At 42.6% G+C, this 13,290-nt stretch overlaps 1 protein-coding gene across 1 annotated transcript in view; it reads right to left on the bottom strand.

The window, feature by feature from the left end:
• Positions 1 to 2,010: 2,010 nt before the first annotated feature.
• LOC103779123 (G protein-coupled receptor kinase 5) overlaps positions 2,011 to 13,290 on the bottom strand; it is a gene marked incomplete at its 5' end in the record, with an annotated part of 70,888 nt that continues 59,608 nt past the window's right edge. Inside the window, 5 exons of the mRNA XM_008946741.1 lie at positions 2,011 to 2,205; positions 3,327 to 3,467; positions 4,012 to 4,075; positions 7,159 to 7,251; positions 10,870 to 10,970. Coding sequence (XP_008944989.1) covers positions 2,011 to 2,205; positions 3,327 to 3,467; positions 4,012 to 4,075; positions 7,159 to 7,251; positions 10,870 to 10,970 — 594 coding nt within the window. The remainder of the gene's footprint in view (positions 2,206 to 3,326; positions 3,468 to 4,011; positions 4,076 to 7,158; positions 7,252 to 10,869; positions 10,971 to 13,290) is intronic.

The following is a 13,290-nucleotide window of genomic DNA, read 5'->3' as shown; positions in this document are numbered from 1 at the left end:
ATTATTTTTTTAAATATATATATAATTTGAAGAGAACCAGCAGCTTTTTATGTTTGCTTTCCATGAAAAATGGACCCGTTGACCTTTACTAACATGATGCAGTTGAGAAATGCAACATAAGTGCCATAGTTGGCCAGAGAATTCTCAATCAGATAAATGTGACTCTGAGCCTGGTTGTTCTCTCAGGCCACGTCCACAGTTGCGTCACCAGCCCATGAGACGGGGATGTATTTTCCAGTGCTGTGGTTTGCTCAGAAGCATTTTGTTCATAGAAAAAGAAATTAAGTCTGAGGAAAAAGCGTTTTGAGATGAATTATTCACCTTGAGGAAGTGGTAGCATTTAGCTGCTGTATTTTATTGACTATATAGCACTTCTCATGGGTCCCAAAACATGTATTACAATTTAGGGGTCTCTGCAGATGCTTCTAAAATACTGCTACAAAATGTCACATACAAGAATATAATATCATTCATTGCTAAAATGAATGTGCCACCTGAGGTGTAAACTAGGAGCTCTTCTAAGAGTTAACATGAAAACAACTGCTTAAGGAAGTAGGATGCTACTTCTCTCAGAGCCATGTGCTATTTTAGGTAGCCAGGTCTGATTTGTTTTATTAGAAAGTGGCATCAGTGCAGCATTGTACCAGCCACATTATGAATGCACCAGTCATGTTCATCACTGAAGTATGCTTGTGATCTAGTACTTTTTAAAGAAACACTGTAATACCTCCTAAACCTTTTTTTTTTGAATGTAGTAGGATGTGTTTTAAAGAAAAAGGAAACCAGAGATGTCACTCATTATTTGATTTTTCAGTTGACATTGAACACCTAATTCCATTTTGTTCCTTGGGAAAAAAATCTCCTCCTTGGGCCAGTGCCAACTAAATCAGCATGTTATCTGTCTGCCCTCCTTATGCCAGCTAGAAAGATCTGAGTCACAGTGAGGCAACCAAGTGGCAGTTTGCTAGAGATGTCCCCCAAGGAACAACAATATTGTCATTTCTATATTCACAAGTGTATGCATAATGCTTACTACACATGGGCACACTGAATGATTTAAAACGTGGCTTAGGTTTTAAAAATAACTTATTATTGTCTATTAATCATTGTCCTTGGAAGTTCTTTCATCAATTTACAAGCCCTCTTCTGCTGTGAGTGCCAGCAGTAATGATTTCACAAGCTGGGATGATGAAGACAAACATTAAACGTTGTTTACAACTACTCTGGTCGTTGATTAAAAAACATAAATCCTCATGGAGTCACAAGAACTCTGCAATCATCCTGCTTATCCAGTAAGTAAACCTTGTGATGCCCTGGAAGAGCACTTCTCCAGAGCTGGGAGGCAGTGTGGAAGCTGAGCCTCTACAGCCTGGCCTTGCTGAAGCATCTGCCCGTCCCCGCGCCGGGCAGCGCCCTGCCCGCTGGCTGCACCCGCCCCCCCTGGGATGCTGCCAGCAGGACGCCTCCCTTGCCGGGCTGGGAAAGTGCCTCCTCCCACGGCTGGCAGGCTGCGGCCACCAGCACCATCCCACCGAGCTCATCAGGCTGGTGTGTACCCCGGAGCACGGCCGTGCCCCAGCGCCCGCATGTGCTAACCGTGCTCCCTCGGGAGGGAGGGGTGGTGTGGCCACGTCTGACATCCTGCAGCCCCTAATACCATCTAACTAATTAAAACAGAGGCTTGAACAGGATGAGTTCCATTCTATACCAACTGGAAACTAGATTTCTTAATGAAATCCCTTTAAAGGAACTGCCAGGATTTTCTTATGGTGCACGGTGAGGTAGGGTTTGGGGAGCTTTGTGTTAGTTCTGTATTATTTAGACAGGATGTATTTAGTGAAGAAACTGCTTCCTTCCATTATTACTGAATTACACTGTATTGGTACAGGGATCTGCAAAATTTCAGCCAAAGCCCTGAGGCATCCAAGCTGTACAGCACTACGATGAGTAGGGAGGATGCAGGCAATTCTTTTCTACCCAGAAAAGACATCCTACGACTCTAGAGAGTGCTTACCTGTACACAGTATTTTCTCTGTGTAGGTCTTCTAAGCCACAAAGAATCTCTGCTGCATAAAACAAAGCTCTTTCCTCCTCAAAGCCAGGATTTCCCATGTTGTAGATATGAAACTTCAGGTCGCCTCCGTTCATTATGGTCAGAACTAAGCACAGTGCATCCTTTGTTTCATAGGCATAGGCTAAATTGACCTAGAAAAACATTTGTAGCATAGTTGTGTCAGTTCAGTTAGCTGCCAAGAAAAAAGCACTAACTTTTCATTAAAGATTTTCTATAGAAAGGGACAAAAATATATTGACTGAATTTGATATGGGGCCTTATTACAATAGCAAACATACATTTTAAAAGTACAGAAAAATCAGATGTTAGGATTTGGCAGATTGATTTCTTACACCCAGCCTATTCATCATCAGAAACCCCCAAGGTTAATGTTTGGATAGCTTCACAGGCTGGACACACACATTCATTCCAAGCATACTTCTCCATGTAAGAGAAATCGTAATATTCAAAGGACTCTACGCCTCTCACTGCACTGGTTTGCTGGATAGCTGTCAAAAAATGATAATCTCAGTAGGTTCCTAGGAAGACCCAGGTAGCCTGGTTCTGTGGTAGTCAAATGGACCACCACTGAGACCTGAAGGTCAGCATCACCCTGCCAGGCTCTGGTGGGTGCCCCAGGAATGATCAGAGGAGTCAAAAGCTTCTCAGCATTTTAAAATACATGCCATTGTCTTTGCTTCTGCCAGAGGTAAGTAAACACCTTGCATCTGTTGTATTCACAGTGTTTCCTAAAATAACTATAAAGAACATGACAGATGCTGAGACAACCACACTTTTCTCTTTTAAATCGAAGGTGAGTTTTTAAAGAGATGCAGAAGCTGGCACAACTCAGGAGAGACCTATGTCAGGCAGACCAGCTCCACATCACTGCCTGGATGCTTCTAGTAGGCAATCTGTTTGGGTTGAATCTCCTTCAGTCTCCTCCAAGCCCATCTCTCCCAGGCACTGGGAATTCAGGTAATCACGCTGGATAAAAATAGCTCAGCCTGATGCAGCCCTGATGCAAGTCAAGGCTGTAAAACGCATCACGTTCCCATGGTAGGAACAGGCACCTTGGATGGTGCATTTCTGACAGCTCAGAGAGTAGAATGAGACTCAGCAAAGGTGCATGGAGCAAGACTGAGGTGCAAAGTGGAGGGAGTCAGCTTCTGGCACCTTTCCTGTCGCAGGAGCTGGAAGAGACATCAGATTTGACAAGGACAGCGCTCAGCAGGTGAGCAGGGAGCCGAGTGCTAGAGAGTTCAATACTCACTACAAACTGACTATTGACTTTTTCTAAAATCTGCTTTTCATTTAGTGCCATGGATTCGCCTTTCCTCTTTTTTATTCTCTTCTTCTCTAATCTCTTGCAGGCATACATCTTCCCTGTCGCTCGGACTTGGCACGCGCAGACCTGCGGATGAAAGAGAACAATTGCTGGGTCAATCGAAGCAAACACTGTGTCTGGGCTGCACTTTACTCCCCTCCAGCTGATCTGATTCAGACCTTTTAAGGTGAGAGACGGCAGCATAGCAACTGAGGCACAGGCGGGGGCAGCTGGGGAGCCAACTACTGTTTCCAAACCTGCTGTGTAATATTGGTTTCCTTATTTCACTTTCCTCCGCCTGCTTCCTACCCTTTTGTCTGTGCAGGTTGTAATCTGCTCAGCTAAAGCTCATCCTCGCCTCCTCTGCTGCCTAGGCAGCGACCTCGAGCCACCAGTACAACACAACTAAGGGTGTGACCCTAATTTCACTGTCAGTGCACCAGTGGGATACAAAATCACTCTCAAAAGTGTTCTTTTGAAATGACAGTGTCATCAGAGATGAAGTAGAACTGTCAGCAATTAATGAAAATCAGCCTGTTCCAATGAATGAAAAAGTCACATCAGGCTGCTGTAACCTGCAGGGCCTGAGAAGTAAGACAGAGGCTTAACAGAAACTTTCAGAATTACTCACCTCCCCAAAGCCACCTTTCCCCAGTACCCTGTACTGCCGAAACGTGTTCTTCGTTACTGGTTGTCTGGAAGAAAAGGAAATAAAACAAGAAAAAAAGACACACTACATTTAATGCACTCTCTGTGATTTATTAATTTCAGAGCATGCTTTTGAAAAGCAAAATAGATAAATATTATATAATCGCATTATTTCAAGGTAATCAGATTATATAATAGAATATATAATTATGTAATTACATTACTTCAATACTATGTATGGCTTGAACTTTTCAATTCCAACATATTAAGCTGTAATAAAATACAACACATTAGTGAGTCACCAGTATAATTTCTGCTAGCATCTTAGGACCAGGGAGGGTTCTGAATCTCCAGTTTCTAGCTTTGGCCTTTGTTAAGAAAAGAGGAGCCCTGAGAGATTCCAACAAGATTTTAATTCCCTTGATATATAGGATTTTTTTTAGGTTTGTGCTGGTCTAACACTTTGTCGCTTTTTATCTTCAAGATGAGAAAAAGAGATCTAAAATTCAGTCCACTAGAAAATATTTCTGGTGTCTTGACCTTAAACAAGACAGGAAACTGATGTAAAATAAGGAAAGAAACAATCCCAGGAAGGGGAGAGATGGGCTGAGATGCCATTTGCAGAAGTGGAGAGCAGGAAGCGGAGCTCCAACCCTGTCTGGCCCCACCTGGTACCTGCCTCCTGGGACAGCACCATGGGCAAGAAGAGAAGAAAAGCATCTCTTTCCTTTCAAGGGCCAACTTAAGGGTTAAATAAATTTGTCTTTCTTTCTAAAGGGCAGAATGTTGCCTCATGAACACTGGACATGATTACTAGATGATCTCACAGGCTTCCCATAAAATCCTGCTCCACCAAAATGGCTCCAGCCCTACATCTAACATATTTTTTCAACCTAAAAGTTTTATAATGTGACAGAAGAAGAAGTCTAGGTTCAGAGAGATCCCAGTTTTGTACCCACCACTCCACCACTGAAGTTTTACAATTAGATTTGCAGTCTATAGGAATATTTTGCCCAGCTTTGTTCTCCTCTGGCGGGCAGCCAGACGGCAGAGGGATCACAGCCACGTGCCTCTTCCCACAACGCTGATGATGAGGTTGATGACAATAAGGAATTAATATTAAAGTGAATAGCTACATTTGTGTTCGTTCTTGTTTTTAAAAGTGGGGGAAGGAAAACATGCATTGGGCCAAAACTAGAAGAAGAATAGATGCTATTTTCAGGCCTCAATGAGGACACTGCAAAGGGAACTGGGGTTAAAAGCAACAATTAGCAGTGATAACTCCATGCTCAGCATTGTCCCTGGAGTAAATGGACTCTATGATTCCTCCATAGGAGCCAGCAGGCTGTCAGAAGGAGCCATTGATCACTCTGTCCTGCTAGCATCTCTTTGCTAATCCTAAAAAGAGCTCTCCCAGCTCCTTAAGCCAGGAATATCCAATAGCATGTCACATTTGTTGGGGGAATGGAAAAAAAAAATCCTCAAAGCATTTCAGAAAATTCCTTACCCCAAATGTGAAAATAGATAGGAAATAGCCTGGCTAGAGATGAATCATCTGCTGCTTTTTTAATTGAAATGGAAGAATAAATTCTGGATTCAGTAGCAATGGCATGTGGAGCACGTCTTGGCATGAGATGGCTCCTCTCTGCCCACCGCTTCCCCTCCCTCTTGTGCAGCAGCTCTGTGGCTTTCCAGGGAGAGGAACTGGCACAGCTCCTTTGATCTCCGAGGCATCACGCTGATACACACCGCTCGTGGGTCTGGCCCTAACTCATCTGCCATAATTAGTTCCATTTGTGGAACCCGAGGCTCCTCTCAGCTCAAGGTCACTGTTACCCAGCGGCGTACGTCTGCAACAGCCCCCACCGACAAGGAGAAGGCAAGGGCCCCCTTCCTTGCCAATTAATACCCACTAGGGCTGCCTTAATGTGCTCAGAAATGTCTAGCCAATAAATACAGTGCGAGGACCTATGTGCCATATTTTTGTCTGTTGACAGTGATTTAATAATAGCAATAATTTTTCCAGACAAAAAAAGTCACCACATCCAGAGCATGGCTAAACAGAAAGACAACTGAAGTTGCTGCATGTACTTTAACCATACCTAATGTGTCTAATGCACCTAATGCCATTAAATGGCTGAACACTTGAGCTTTAGAAGCCAAAACTGGCTCCTTGGTGTTCTGGGGTGGATTTCTGTTTATTCATTACTTCCCTAGCAAGCAGTATCTGTTTCACTCTTGCTTGGGCACATTGTTTGCAAATGCAAAAGCCAGAGACTGGATGTGTATTGTATGTTTAGCATTAGAGATGCTATATGTAGGTTATAAAAAAAGTGCAATGTGTCCTTCAAGCTGTGCCATGAGTAGCTCATGGTGACAGGACCTATGGTGAAATTGGCCACAGATGTTTCTCAGACCACAGGAAATTTGGATTCTTGTTTTTTTTTATAGGCTGTGGGTCTTTTCCTATTTACTTGCTGTGCACAAGCGTACTGTGCAAAAAAGATGCCAAGCTGCTTGCTGGAGCATGTCACCTTCAGAAGTGTGATGTCCTTAAAGAGAGAGAGAGCTGCTGAGGAGTATTTATGGGTGTGAGTACACTCATGGAGGATCAACGAGCACCATTCATATCCCAGACACCAATTGTGCTTGTTGGATGGTCACAGCCGGAGACTCAGCTCATGGTTAAATTGAATCTAATGCCAACATAATAATGACTTTTCTATAAAGCATCTTCTTGTAGTTGAAACCATTAAATTGTCTTGAACCTTCTAACAATGAACACTTAGAAACAAATGCTAAAATTAGGAAAGCCTTCTGGAGCTCTCTGGGAGAGCTTCCCTGGAGTACAGCTCAGGGAAACAGGGAATGAGTCTTGATGGACCTTCCTGAAGGAGAACAGTGAAGAGACAGTACAACTGCTGCACAGAGAGGGCCATAAATGCAAACATTAGGATGAGGCATTGGTAACAATGAGGAAAGGCCAAACTGTCTTCATCTTGAAGGCAAAAGGGGCAAACATACTATCTCAGCTGTCAGATTTTGAGTGTATTCTACAGACTTTGCAGGGAAAGTGACAATACATCTTTTGTATTAATTTTCAATTTAAAAAAAATGTTGTGCCACTTACCTTTCCAACCACTTCCACTGGAGAAACCTGTCGAAGTACATGCTGTTTAGGTATTCTTGGAATGGTTCCCCACTGAGGTGGTCAAGGACAGATCTATCTCAGATGAAAAGGATATATAAGTATTTTATAATCCTGAACTTGGAGCAAAAGCGAAACAAAACAAAGAGGAGAAAAATCCAGATTTCTGATATGGTAGGATCATTTTACTTCTTTATTTTGTACTTTATTTTAGTCATGGTTTCAAAAAAAGTGATATGTTCCATGTATTTCATAACAGGAGGGCTTATTCACGTTGAATAGTAATGTGTACTGGTTATGCTTGCTAAAAATTAACAGGGCATCTCCCACTGGCTTCAATGGACTTTTACAAAGGCTGTTAGTCACTAGACAACAAATGTCCTTCCTCCTGTTAGTAAATTAACACAACACCCTCAGGAACTGAGCTTCTGTAATTTTGAGGGATGTTTACATCTGGATTGAAAATTTCTGGCTGAAGCCCATTTCTGTCAAAGAGGGACCATCAGAGGTGTCATTTTGAGCAAAAAAATCAATTTCAATTCCTGCTATACAGAAGTACTAACTATGATTAAAGCCAAAGGGCTTTTCCTGACAGCTCTTTGTAGAGTAAAACAGAGGAAAGTCTGAACAGGGATGTTGGCTTGTTTCTGGACCAAGAAAAAGCATTTTGGGGCTCATGCAGTGGATGCAAAGTCTTTTGCATAATCAAAGGAATAAAAAGGCCAGTCTGCAAACGTGAGAAATAAGTATGTGACAGGCTACAAGCAGCCAGGCACCAACAGCCATCCTATAAGAAAGGCCAGGGTTCAGAGCTAAGAAAAGATGGACTGAGCTGAGAGAGCTGCCTGGGATGAAGGAAGTCACATTGTTTAACAGGGGGTTGTTGACTTGATGGTTTGGTTCTTGCCTTCCTTACTGTATCCACCTCTGCTAGCAGCACTGGCAGGGACAAAACTTGGTTTTGGGTGAAAAATACCCAGAAAAAATTAGTATTTCTGTCTTGGAGTACACAGACACTTTTGTGTCTGTATCTAAGGGCATACAGGCATACAGGCTGGGGCAACCCCAGATACAAATACAGTCTGGGCAATGAGTGGATTGAGAGCAGTTCTGAGGAAAGACTTGGGGGTGCTGGTTGATGAGAAGCTCAACATGAGCCAACAATGCATGAAAGCAGCCCAGAAAGCCAACAGTATCCTGGGCTGCACCAAAAAAAGCATGGCCAGCAGGTCAAGGAGGCGATTCTCCTCCTCTGCTGTGCTCTCATGAGTACCTGCAGTACTGTGTCCAGCTCTGGAGCCCCCAACAGAAGAAGGATGTGGACCTGTTGGAGCAGGTCCAGAGGAGGGCCATGAAAATGATCAGTGGGCTGGAACACCTCTCCTGTGAGGACAGGCTGAGAGAGTTGAGGTTGTTCAGCTTGGAAAAGAGAAGGCTCTGAGGAGAGCTTATTGCAGCCTTCCAGTATATGAAGGGGGCCTACAATGAAGCTGGGGAGGGACTTCTTACAAGAGCTTGTAGAGACAGGACAAGAGGTAATGGCTTCAAACTAGAAGAGGGGAGATTTAGATCAGAAATTAGGAAGATTATTTTCACTTGGTGGTAGTGAGTCACTGGAACAGGTTGCCTAGAAGGCTGTAGATGCCCCAACACTGGATATGTTCAAGACCAGGCTGGATGGGGCTTTGAGCAACCTGGTGCAGTGGGAGGTGTCCCTGCCCATGGCAGGGGGGTTGGAACTAGACTATCTTTAAGGTCCTGTCCAACTCAAACCATTCTGTGATTCTATGATTTCCAGATTTTGCTGGATGAGGAAATCCTCTCTGAAGGAATACTCTGTTTCACAAATGGATAATCTGTATCTTACCCTGGGGCAGTTGTAGACCTGAGCAAACAATTCACCATGAATAACGTGTCTCTCCAGTTTAGTTCCTCCCTGTTCATGAGCTATTATTCATAAGTTTTTGGAATTTCTCAGCTGTTTGAATTCTTTTTGGTAATTCTTGCACCATCAATTTGGAACAGACAGGTAATTGCACATATTCAGTATTCAGAAGTCAAATTGTTGTTGTGTTCATTAGCTTTGATTTGACACAGATCATACGGTTTCCCCAAAGCTTAGAAAATAAAACAAAATGTAAGTCTTAATAAGCTTTAACAAACGTCCAAATTCAAAGCAAAATTATAGGGGAAATCGGAGGGGGGGAAAGCACAGACAGGCAAAATATCAAAGGTCAAAGCAGAAGTTAGAGTTCTATGTGCATTTCTCCCACAGACTGATCTTATCTATGAAGAGATGTCTGAAACTCATCCTCATTACTGCTCCTGCAGGATAGCAAGCTTCACTTTTGTATGTATGGCTCCCTTCTTCGGTCTGACTGTGAACTCTTCCAAAATTAACATTATTCCGTGCATTTGGTAAATACCAACAGCAAGTTTTTAAAACTTCCTTTTGACCCCGTTTCAGTCCATGTGAAATGATCAGCATATTTATTAACAAGGTCCCAAACCTGGCTCATTTATCTGTTTCAGCTGAGCCGAGGGACTGGCTGCCGGTGAATACGAGCCTGAATTAAGTGGTGTCCAACGCTAGCCCAGTCCATTCAGTTAATTAAAAGCTGCACATATTTTAAAGAACAATAGCTGCCTTTCAGCAGTTGTTTGCTTTTTAGTTCCCCTCTTTGGCAACAACAAAGTGCATTTTAGAGGGAACTGTCAGCTTTCAAACCGATTTGAGAACTGGAAACAGGCATCAGGGAGGTTTGTGTGGAGCACAGCTCTGCCTTTGTCACTGGGACTGGCACACACAAGTGGTGTGAGTTATACCAGCATCTCTAGACGACACCAGGCCAATGCAAGGAAACTGCTTATGTTATAAGAGAAGGCCAGAAATAACCCACATCTCCTACCAACGCAAAGAATAACTGAAACCAGAAAAGGTCAATGAAATGAGTCAAAACAATGAATGACAGCGGAGCGAATTTTACAAATCCCCATTACATCATCCAGGGAAAACAAACTGTGCTCAGCCAGAAACCACATGGGCCAGCTTGCGATGATCCCTCCTTTTCATATTTTTATTGGTTTATGATCTACTGGCGTGAACGTTCTCCAGTCAGTGTTTGCAGAGGCAGATTGCATACCTGGAGCTTTAGCACATCATAGTATGAACGGCGACGCTGCTGCAAAAACTGATAAGCCTTTTCCCAGACAAAGGATGAAATAATGCACCTCCATCTGAACGCCACAGGCAGACAGAAAGCATTAAACCAGCCCCACTCTCCTGGTGAAGATTTTCTGGAAAAGCCATGTGGAGCAAGTTTGCACATTCCTCTGTCTAAATGGAGTGTATAGCCACTTAATTTTTATTCACTTTGAAACAGAGATGTTTTCTTTGGATACATTATCATTGTAGCTCTTTTCACACAGCATGAAATCCATGGCTGGTTTACTTGGCTAGAACACTGTCAAATACCTGAAACACTAAGTGCCTGTGTGGAGTGTATATAATGGCATGGAAATATTCTTTATATTTTGTTCAGATGAAATGACTTCACTGCTTGTCAGCTCTGCCTCCAGGATAAGCCAAAGATACCTGCTTCAGGTTCAGACTGAAGTGTCTCTTTACCTGACACATTCCTTGCAAGCTGCTGACTGCAGCCCTGTGATCCCTGGGTGTCGAGTTATACTTACTTTGTACAGTGAGAGAACAGCTCTTTGCAGGGGCTGTTTTTGAGTTTCTGCTCTGTCTGTTTGATAAGATCTTGGCTGACTTCAGGAACGAAGGCTGGAGACTGGGGAGAGAAGAGAGGGACACATTATCTCAGCGAGGAGGTGCAGATCCTCCTCTCTTAACGTGTAAAAGACACATTCATTATTTATGCCCTGAGCTGCTGCCATTCAATTCCAGCAGTTGTGTAAAACCAAAGGAGTTTTACGTCAAACAGCAGTAAAATAGGATACCGTGGTAACTTGCTCCACATTCCACTCTATCCTCACATTGCTTTTCTGCCTTCTCCTGTACCTTCACCTCCTTGCCCAGACTCATGAATATGCAGGACCCGCTCCTTGCCAATTCTTTGAACTGCTGCCTTGCATCCCATGAAAAATGTGCTGGCCTGAACTGTGCACAGGCCATTCTCTTAAACAAAAGAGAATTTGCCCAATGTTTTCACTTCATTGATGATTCATTGTGCTGTCTGAAAAATCCATTTTTTTCTTTCTTTCTTTTTTTTTTTAACCAGCAAGGAAAAGGAAAACAAGAGCAGTGCATTGGTATTTATTGATTTATATATTATTGAGATAAAAAGATATTCACAGAAGTGTCTGGACACGTTAATTCATGATTAGAAGGACAAAAATAATCCAGGAGTTTTAGAACAATCATTTCAAAAAGGAACTCTGCCAACCAAGCACATAAACTCTTTCATCCTCTCCTCCCTTCAGAGAGAAAGCACGTTCAGCTCCTTCAGAAAGCCCTTACCAAAGAGAGGTCCTTTGCAGTGTGCCTTGGTGGTTAACCAGTTTAGGACCGTTGGGACTAATTATCTATAAGGACAGTTTTTAGGCAGTCCACATTCTTACTCGTTGACAGTATACTGCAATTACATAAAAAAGTGTGTGTGTGTGTGTTGTGTACACTTATTTATAGACATTTCTCCCATTCACATGAAAGACCCTTTATAGAACCATACGGATTTGGGTAGTTTCAATAAATCTAGCCACAGATGACAAAATCCTCTTCCCTTGCAGAAGCCTTAACACTCTGCAAGGTTCCCCATCCATGGCCATGACCACCAGATGTGCTGAGTGGGTGGGTCTTAGAGAATCATCACTCATTCCTAGCCAGATGTTCTCATTAACTCACCCTTAGTTGGGGCTATCTTGCCAAGCACTGAATTGCATTGCAGGCAGAGTTAAAAAACTGGGAATGAGGACAGAGGAAGGGGCAGAGGTGGAGCCAGAGAAAATCTCCAACATGGTGAAAGCTGAATTAAGTCTTTTATCTTTTCCTTCCCGCTGCTGAAACGTGAATATGATCCTGGTTGTGACATGAAAAAGTAAGTTTGTTCCACTTGAATGTTTTTAAATAGGAACATGGCTTGCAGAACTGTCTGTGCATGCCGTGTAATGCAGTCTCACTATTCACAACCTTGACAGACAATCTGCAGAACATGCTGGATATCTTTGACCTCACTGAAAGATTTCCTCATTTCTTCCATATATTCCCCCATTTCCTCAGGAAAAGATACCAAGGAAATATCCACTTTTAATCACACAGAGTATATTGCTAATAATTACAAAGTATCAGTTTCTTGAGAGGTAGATGAGCCCTCACATTACCCTGTAAAAGATGAAGAGACTGAGACAAAGCCAGATTTTCTCAGCTTGATTGGCCACTGAGGTTGACAGGTACTGAGAACTATTAAACAAATCTCAGTAAATCAGATCAGCTACAGAAATTCCTAACTGTAGATGCCCATGACTAAATCTAAGTCCCAGTTTTAGCTCAAGAGAGTAGAGGCAAGAATGAAGCAGGGAAAGACCTAGGGAAAAAAACTCAAAAGTCCTGTTTTCCAGTCCTACAGCAGCTGCATTGAAACTACTGAAAAAAAGTAAAGGGGCAAACTTTTAAAAGGTATTTTAATTTTTTTTTAATTTTAAAGGAATATTCAGATAGGAACCAAAGCCTAATGACAAGCAGTATTTCAGCTGATTTCAGCTAGGAACAACAAGAAATAATACCTGTACTTTATAGTTTGCCTCCATGGGATGTGAACACAAGCTCATCAGCAGCCCAAAGCCTGGGCCTGACTTTGACTCATGTGCTGAGTCCACTGCTCAGAGACCTGGTTATCTTGAACAACTCTCTGATTTATAGGGTACAGGAACACCACTGAACTCCATAGTCTTTGTAGCTGTCCATCAGGAGTGTCTTCTGACAAGAATGGAGTTGCACCTAAGTCACACTGATACTTAAGGCCTCTAACTGAAGTTACTACTAATTAAATCTGGAACTTGTTAATTTATAGGCCAAAATAGGGATCCAAAAGCTAAGTACTATACCTCATAATTAGTAATTTAGACCAAGTGACCTGATTCTTACTCATGCCA

This window comes from Merops nubicus, unplaced genomic scaffold (genome assembly GCF_000691845.1).
Source record: "Merops nubicus isolate BGI_N331 unplaced genomic scaffold, ASM69184v1 scaffold469, whole genome shotgun sequence".
Taxonomy (NCBI): domain Eukaryota; kingdom Metazoa; phylum Chordata; class Aves; order Coraciiformes; family Meropidae; genus Merops; species Merops nubicus.
The sequence above is the reverse complement of the archived record's forward strand: the minus strand, read 5'-3'. Positions and strand labels throughout refer to the sequence as shown.